This window comes from Echeneis naucrates, chromosome 22 (genome assembly GCF_900963305.1).
Source record: "Echeneis naucrates chromosome 22, fEcheNa1.1, whole genome shotgun sequence".
Taxonomy (NCBI): domain Eukaryota; kingdom Metazoa; phylum Chordata; class Actinopteri; order Carangiformes; family Echeneidae; genus Echeneis; species Echeneis naucrates.
This window is the reverse complement of record NC_042532.1, coordinates 1,138,195-1,146,829: the sequence shown is the minus strand read 5'-3', so window position 1 is coordinate 1,146,829 and position 8,635 is coordinate 1,138,195. Positions and strand designations below refer to the sequence as shown.

Genomic DNA, 8,635 nt, shown 5'->3' with positions numbered 1-8,635 from the left:
AGCAAGTACCACAGTGTCCTCTGTAGGCGGTTGCACGGACCTGTGGAGTGCACAATGGAACAAAGCGGGTCTGTTGTGGTATGGAATTCAGGGTCGTCGGAGCCCAACTACTTTCAACAGGTCAGATAAGTATTCTGTGCTGGCCACAGATAACAGAAGCCAGTTTGCCCCGAGCCAGGGTCTGGGGAAGCTTCTTGTTGAAAGAGGTAGAGTTGTAATAGGTTGCAGGAGCCACCCTGGCCAACCCACAGAGACAATCAGACAGAAATCCACTCACACTCAGACCTACGGACAATAATGCCTCAGCAACTCTGAGGCATTTCTTTGTGTCATATAAATGTGGTTTGAATCTGTTTTTTTTAACCAACCAACTCAAACAGGTAACATGCACTTATAACAGTGCACTTCATCAGGAAGGTGTGGGGTTTGCTTTGTTATCCCCATGATACGGACAATACAGGCCACAGCAGTGATAATCACGGTAAGGTCGCCACCTGGTGGGAAGCAGGGGATCATTATTGTGATTATCCACACATTATGAATGTTTTAACCCAAGAAACTACAACAATAGTGGGGCCCCCGCAGACAGCTACAGTCCTCAAGCAGTGCGTGCACACGCACAGGGACACACCAGATATTTTCAGCCTTCCGTCCACCACGTCAGGGCAAGTGACAGCGAACGACTGTAGCTGGAGCAAAGTGCACACAGGAAGCTGCTTCTTAGCAACTTTCACTTCTCTGGTCTTTCGTACGCCATGATGTGGCGGTGTAACAGCAAAGCTTTGGGTCGGCTTTGGCTCTCGCCCTTCGACGTCTTGTGTTTTTTCAATTTCTGGCTCGCACCTGTGATGTTACACCCGCAGTGTCTGGATTTCAAACCGCCTTTCAGACCACTCAGAGAGCTCGAGTTTTGCGTAATGTACAAGGAGTTTGGATGTTGTGATTATACAAGAGACCAGGAGCTGATGGCTAAATATTATCGGATTCTGGATAACTTTGATTATTATGGATATGCCCACTGTACGGGTTTCGTTCAGGAGCTGCTCTGCCAGGTAGGCACGACCGAACAACTGTCGCCAGGCTCGGACAAAGCGTTTCCATCATCCGCCAAGAGTCTGACATGATAGCAAAGTCCATGCTAAGAAATAAGTAAAGGACAGTGGCATTTGTCTAAGACATTAATATGGAAACAATTAAACACGTTTGCAATGAATGATTACTAACATAAAGCTTTCACTTTTAATGAAGTGGGCCGAGCTTGATTTAAGGTAAAGGTCACTTCACTCAGAGATAGAGGAGTTTAAAGTCCCCACACATCTGAGATTCTGAGGGGACTTGTTTAGGACGTTTTCTTTAATCATGAGCATTTTATTCCTAATATGGGGAAAAACAGTTGGTCATTTTTGGCATTTGATCACTCCTGACAAGGGGCGATTCTAGGATCAGAGCTTTAGGGGTGCTGAGCACTCAAGAGTGCTGGCAGGCCAGGCAATATAAATTTCACTGTTTTGTACAAGCAGACGACAGTGTTTGACTGACCACCTGTAATGTTTCCTAGCAAGAAAATACGTCAGCTAACTCATACCTTATAATATAAACAGTAATCTACTACTCAACGAAGTAGAAATAAGGACTAGTGATGATACAAATGTGTTGGTATTGAGTGGTAAAAGTAAAGAAATTTGCCACATATCCTGGTTTGGACCAGGAACTTACACTTCACACTTTCAAAGGGCATTGTTAACGCTCTGCAGATTAAGCGGTCAGAGCTGGGGATAGGGAAAGGTGAGAGCAATGAGGTGGCTCAAACCATTTTCCAGGCATGAGGGGTTGCTGCTGTATTTTTGTTGTTAAAATATTACTTTTAAACTGTATACTATAGGGGTGCTGCAGCACCCCCAAAAACGGACTAGAAATGCCTATGCTACTGATTTTTCTCTCTGAGATTAAAGTTAGGATGTACATTATATGTACATATGCCCATAACCTAATATGTACATCTGTAATTTTTGGTTCATTCATGCATCTTCTTGTGTAAGTTTTTGTAAAAAATATGCCTTCATCTAGCAGCACTGAGGCATAGTGGATCGCAGGTTTGTTTCCCAGGCCTGGGGCCTCTGCTTGCATATATAGGCTAATTGGTGACTCTAAATTGCCCATATGTCTGAATATGAGTGGTTGTTCATCTCGGTCTCCGTATGTGTTGGCCCTGTGCTGGACTGGTGACACCCCTGTCCAGGTTGTACCCTGCCCTCACCCAATGTGAGCTGGGATTGGCTCCAGCAATTCCAGCACAGAGGGACCTCTGTGTTTTGTAAATAGTCAAACACTCTGTTATGTCTTGTTTTTATTTATTTAAAACTGTGTGGATGCCACATACATTCAAACAATTGTGTTTAAATAGCTTAACAGAATATCATGACAAATTACAATGCCAATCTCAGTTAATGGTAGCACTTGCTTGCATTAGATCATAATGTTATGCAACAATTATGATGAGGAGACAATTTGATAGACTTTTAAATTAAGTAATCAGTTTTGAAAAGTTCGAAATCTTGATAGGCCACAATGGTTTACATTCAGTGAAGTAAATATAATCACCGTTTTTATTCTGCTCATATTGCTGTATGTGTTAATTAGCAAATGTTTGCTAAGAAGTCTGCCTTATCAACTTTAATATCAACATTGATTGTACAACTACCAACCATATTATCTTTTCTTCTCTGCTCACTCCTGCTCCACATTCGTCCAGGAATGTTCTCCCTATGCAGCTCATCTCTTTGATGCAGAGGACCCGAGCACCCCTGTTCGGACAATCCCTGGCCTCTGTCCGGACTACTGTTTCCAATTTTGGGGCAAGTGTAGCTCCATCATCCCTCTCCTTTCTGACCACTCACATATAATCAAAATCAAAGGAGACCAAAGTCGTCTCTGCCAGAGCCTGACACTAGATGACATGGACTACTGCTACCCTCATCTCCTCAGCAACCAGAAGCTAACAAAGAACTTGGGCCGGGTAGAGTCAGATGCAGATGGTTGTCTACAGCTGTGTCTAGAAGAGGTGGCCAATGGTCTGCAGAACCCCTTAGCCATGGTCCACGCAAATGACGGTACGCATCGGTTCTTCGTAGCAGAACAGGTTGGCTTGGTGTGGACCTACCTTCCTGACCGGTCCAAACTACAGAGACCGTTTTTGAACATTACCAAAGCAGTCTTAACATCATCATGGGAAGGTGATGAGAGAGGCTTTCTGGGAATCACCTTCCATCCCAAGTACAAGTACAATGGAAAATTGTATGTGTACTACTCAGTGGAAGTGGGTTTTGATGAGAGGATCAGGATCAGTGAGTTCCGTGTATCAGCCAACGACATGAACATGGTAGATCACACCTCTGAGCGGTAGGTATGGACAGTTGCTCCACAGCAATGACTTTTTGTTGCTCAATATGTAGAACTTTCCACTCTCCACTGTCCTTCCAGAGTTATTCTGGAGATAGATGAACCAGCATCAAACCACAATGGCGGCCAGCTGCTCTTTGCAGATGATGGTTACTTGTACATTTTCACTGGTGATGGTGGGATGGCAGGAGATCCATTTGGAAAATATGGAAATGCCCAAAATAAGTAAGAATAAAAAATTGAATCAAGCTACAAGAAATGTACCAAATATTTGTGTTTTAAAGAAAATCATATGATGTATTTGTTAGTTCTATGTATGCTAATTATAGCTTCCAGAATTAGTAACTTATCATGTGATGTTATATGTTACTGCACATTTTCCATTTTGCCACTTTCATTTCAGGTCCGCTCTCTTGGGTAAAGTTCTTCGTATTGATGTTGATGACAATGAGAAAGGCCCACTGTACAGAATCCCTCCAGATAACCCATTTTTAAACGAGCAAGGAGCTCGACCTGAGATTTATGCTTACGGTGTCCGCAATATGTGGAGGTGCTCAGTAGACAGGGGTGACCCTCGCACTAAAGAAGGCAAGGGACGCATCTTCTGTGGGGATGTAGGCCAGAACAAGTTTGAAGAAATTGACATTATTGAGAAAGGCCACAACTATGGCTGGAGAGCTAAAGAGGGCTTTTCCTGCTATGATAAGAAACTGTGTGCCAACAGCTCACTGGGTAAGTAAGAATGACAGGCAAATGTCTTGGAAAGGTTTATGGTTACCTTTGTTTACATCCAGATAAATACATGGCAAATGCAAAAAAGCTTTCTGCCTTAAAATCCTGCCAATGTTGTTGAGTGGCACAAGTAAGGCCTCTTGCAATGTGCCATTGCTGCCAAGGTTGGGCATAATAAAACTGTAATTTTGAATTTCGAGGTTGTTTTTTTTTTTTTTTGAGGGTTGTGGGACAAAAGAGTTCACCTAACCTGAGCTGGCGGATCTGACGTGCTGTTTTTGAAGACACAGGCTGATCCTCGACCCAAACTGAGGCCCTTACTGATAATGACTTAAGCTCAATAACCAAAAGACATCTGAAAGACAAGGACTTAAAGAACAAAAAATAAGGCCATGTCTCTTCCCATCCCACAAATTGCCCGTTTGGACATGGCAAGGGAGCACCAAACATGGAACACTGAAAGGTGGAAGAACTTAATACAGAAAACTTAAATTTTTGATTTGCTGATTTTTTTTTTTTTTTGAACAGTCTGTTCAAAATTCTGTTTTCATTTAAATCAAATCTACTCAAATCAGATTTATTTGTATAGTGCCAAATCATAACAAAAAAGTAAAAAATGCATGAGGAGGAGCTGTTGTTAACATGAATAAACTGATGTCTATCTGATAAATATTATTTGAACCAACTTAGTGCAGTTCCGTTAATGCCAATTTCATGTTCCAGTCTCTGTAGTAAAATATTATGATCTATGGTGTCAAATGCAGCACTAAGATCTAAGAAGAGAAGTATGGAGACTGATCCATTGTCTGAAGCCATTAGAATATAATTGGAGACTTTAACCAGCACTTTTTCTGTGCTATGATGGGCTCTAAATCTTGACTGAAACTCTTCAAGCAAACCGTTCCCATCCAGTTGGTTCCAAGATTCGGCTTTTTAAGATGGGGTTTAATGACTGCGGTCTTAAGAGTCTGAGGTACTTACCTGACCCAAAGAGAAGGTCGAATTAATTAGATCTAGAATGAATGGCTCAATCAAGTAAAAAAAATCTCTTTAAAGAGGCTAGTTAGTACTGGGTCTAATTGAGGGCCCTACTGTTTTTTGTTGCATGCTCTAGTTTCTTCTTTTGCGTTTTGAAGCCCATCTTAAAACGTGGTTGCGATCCATCAGATTCTTGTCATTTTTCCCCTTCTTAAGATTTTTTTCAGGAGTGTATATAGAGTTCATCCTGGTCCTTGATGGTGCATCCTCATCACACCCATTCATGCAAAGAAACTTTTCAGCTAAATGAAATGTATTTGTAAGACACTTGAGGGGATATTTAAAATAACCTTATATATTTCCAAAATTTTTCTTTTTCTTTTTATCACAGGTGATATCCTGCCTATTTATGCATACCCCCACAAGATGGGCAAGTCAGTGACTGGAGGCTATGTGTACAGAGGCTGTGAATACCCAAACCTGAATGGCATGTATATATTTGGAGACTTCATGAGTGGGTAAGATTAAATCTGGTACACAACATATTTTGTTTCTAAAATAACTTGAACATTTATATTTGTGTTGGGAACATTTGTGATACCTGAAGCTTAGACTGAAGATTCTTGCTTTATGCCTCCCTTTTTCCAAATTGCAGAGATAAAGATAATGTGAAGTCTCCACTAGTTTGCAACTAGAGAAATATTTTGTACTGGTGAAGTTGCTCTTGAGTCATTATGAAACACAAAGCATTACTTTTTCCACTATTTTTTTCTACTGGAACAAGACATTGCCTTCAAATTCAAATCTCACATTCACAGAGAAATACAACACAAAAAAAAGAAGATAGTAATGCTCGAGAACCTAGAATTGGCAAATATCTTCAGAAGATGATCAGCAGTTCATTATCAAAATATATTTTTATCTTCTTATATGTACAAAGCAGTAACCAAAGCAGATATAGATAACAATGCAGAAAGGTGCGCACAATACCCTTTTATAAAATATGGCAGAATGCATTACAATTTAGAGACTGTGGTCTTTGTTCCTGTTCCAGCCGTTTGATGAGTCTGCAAGAGGACAGAAACACAGGACAATGGAAATACAGTGAGATCTGTATGGGAATAGGCCTGACCTGCGCTTTCCCTGGGGTCATCAACAACTATCACCAGTACATTATTTCTTTTGCTGAAGATGAAGCTGGTAAATCATGAACTCACATACAACCTATAAGAATCTGCTGCTAAGTCTAGTGACCTTAGATTCAACTTGCCCAGAGAACTGTGATATTGTAATTGCAATTTTCTGTGGACATTAGCTGTAACAAGTGATGTACTTTCCTAAGATGTTGCTGTGTGTTTTTGTTTTTCAACAGGTGAGCTGTACTTCATGTCCACTGGAATACCGAGTGCTATGTCCCCTTCTGGGGTTGTTTATAAAGTGGTGGATCCCTCAAGGTGATTAATGTTGTCATGTCTGAGCCTTTTCTTTCTTTTGCGATGGTTACATAGCTTGGAATATTTACTGTCCAGTACTTGCTCACTGTGTATTGAGCACTTGCATTTCTGCTTGTTGGACATGGATCTATGAAATATAAATCTGTTGTTAATCCCAAATACAGACATCTCATTCCACTCACAGAGTTTGAGGCATACACAGTATTAGGATCATACTGTTTTCTCCGTAGTAGTGGGATAATGCTCTCAGACTTTACTTTGCTAAATGTCATGCTGTGTTTTTGTTTGCTGATTTTCAGACGTGCTCCACCGAGACAGTGTCACTATGACCCTGTTCCTGTTAGAGTGAAAAGTAATCTCATCAGGTTTGTTCCACAAGAAAGTGAGTCCACTTACAAGTCAAAATGGATAAAATCCGTGACATAAATTGTTTGTACTCATAGTGATCCACGTGTTTTTTTCCCTTGCTTCTTCATTAGCATTAATTGGTGTTGAACTAGCAAGCAAACAACATCCAGAGCTACAACCCACAGAATCATATGACTGGCTCCAAGAGCTCTTTCACCATCTAGGGGAAGTAGGACAAGACTTGTCCACACCTTTACCAACCACAACTACCACCAAACCACCCAGACAGCCAAGACGGAAAGGTCGACGTAGAAAGGGAAAATCCAGAACAGAAATCGCACCAGAGATTCAGAATGGTAGGGTCAGACTAGCTGGAGATGATCAAGGCGACGGTGACCGTGGCCGGGTGGAAATCTACATTAACGGGGAGTGGGGCACTGTGTGTGATGACCTATGGACCACCAACAATGCCGCAGTTGTTTGTCGGCAGCTAGGCTTCCGGAATGCTCTGAAAGCAACCAAGAACTCAGAATTTGGTGAGGGAAGGGATCTACAAATTCTTCTAGATGACGTGCAGTGTAATGGCACAGAGTCTAGCTTGCTAGACTGCAAACATGCTGGCGTCGGGACACACAACTGCGCCCACTATGAAGATGCTGGAGTGATCTGTGGCAAATCTGACATTGTTGGTGGAGTCTAAAAGTGTGCTAATATGAAATCAGAGCTAATTATCATTAAATAACTCCATTCAAATTTACATAAAATTTAAATCAATTAAAAATTAGTTTATTAAGAGCTATATTTTTTATAGCCATAAATAAGTTGACAAAAACAATTGAAATTTGCGCCATGGTATTTCAACATTGGAATTGAATAGCATATAGCTGTACAGCAGCACAGCAACAACACAACTTATATTGAATGGGGCTGAGGGGCGCCTGTGGGCGGTCTGAAGGGAAACAGGCTTCAGTATTAGCGACCGTTTTCCGCTTGGTCATAAGACCAGTCTAAATTTCATACATTTGTTTTTGGACGGTAACAACTGCAGGGGACCAAAAGTGCCTTTTGAAAAAGTGCAGGGGACATGTCCCCGCCTTGAAATCACGTCCCTGACTGTAACTGTGTTTATCCCTTAATCTCTTATACTAATGTCTGATTATCAGAAGGGGTATTTTGCTAATATAACTCAAAGGCTAATGTTTATATGTGAGCTTAATTTTGAATTTCAGACTTGAATGTTTGTTTTCCTGCCTAGTGATTTGGTACATTAAAATATTTAACAGTAAGTGTCTAAATATCACATTTCCTAATGTGTTCATTAACCACTGGAGAATGAATGTATGGTTGTATTCTGATGTAACCATTTTGGTAAAATAATTTTAATAAAACATGAGATTTATGCGATCTGGGCGTCCCCTCGTCAGGACTTGAATCAGTCGATGCAGAACATGTATTGATATGAAGTTGAAACTGTAACGATGTAAGAGTTTTGGAGCAATGTAGAAAAAAAATATCAAAGTTACCTGTGGTCAGTGATGTCGGTCGACCAAAGCTGCCATTAGTAGTAATTCAAGCATTGAATTCAAATAACTAACCAATAAGCTTCCGTAATACCCGGCAGACCGCTGGGTGCCAGCTTACTGCAGGTAACAGACTTTTTCTTATTCATTTCACCAAGTCTGAAATAAGTGATGTGAGGGAACAAAACCTGGAGACAGAACAAA

At 40.9% G+C, this 8,635-nt stretch overlaps 1 protein-coding gene across 3 annotated transcripts; it reads left to right on the top strand.

The window, feature by feature from the left end:
* The first annotated feature begins 550 nt into the window (after positions 1 to 550).
* hhipl1 (HHIP-like 1) lies at positions 551 to 8,315 on the top strand. Of its 3 annotated transcripts, none has more exons than XM_029494499.1 (9): positions 551 to 1,052; positions 2,753 to 3,399; positions 3,481 to 3,624; positions 3,803 to 3,816; positions 5,501 to 5,627; positions 6,164 to 6,309; positions 6,482 to 6,563; positions 6,863 to 6,945; positions 7,043 to 8,315. In XM_029494499.1, the coding sequence occupies exons 1-9, from the start codon at positions 756 to 758 to the stop codon at positions 7,609 to 7,611; spliced, it is 2,109 nt and encodes a 702-aa protein (XP_029350359.1). In that variant the 5' UTR covers positions 551 to 755; the 3' UTR covers positions 7,612 to 8,315. The 3 variants fall into 3 exon arrangements, with proteins under 3 accessions (XP_029350359.1, XP_029350358.1, XP_029350360.1); XM_029494498.1 differs by having other exon boundaries at positions 3,803 to 4,131; XM_029494500.1 differs by having other exon boundaries at positions 3,803 to 4,131; positions 6,863 to 6,928; positions 7,043 to 7,191.
* Positions 8,316 to 8,635: the final 320 nt, after the last annotated feature.

What these genes read in the sequence shown, in the direction of transcription:
- hhipl1 (XM_029494498.1), top strand. Translation starts at nt 756, where the DNA reads ATGATGTGGCGGTGTAACAGCAAAGCTTTGGGTCGGCTTTGGCTCTCG. An exon ending in GTAGATCACACCTCTGAGCG is followed by an intron (nt 3,400 to 3,480) that starts GTAGGTATGGAC and finishes CTGTCCTTCCAG; the next exon opens with AGTTATTCTGGAGATAGATG. An exon ending in CAGGTTTGTTCCACAAGAAA is followed by an intron (nt 6,946 to 7,042) that starts GTGAGTCCACTT and finishes CTTCTTCATTAG; the next exon opens with CATTAATTGGTGTTGAACTA.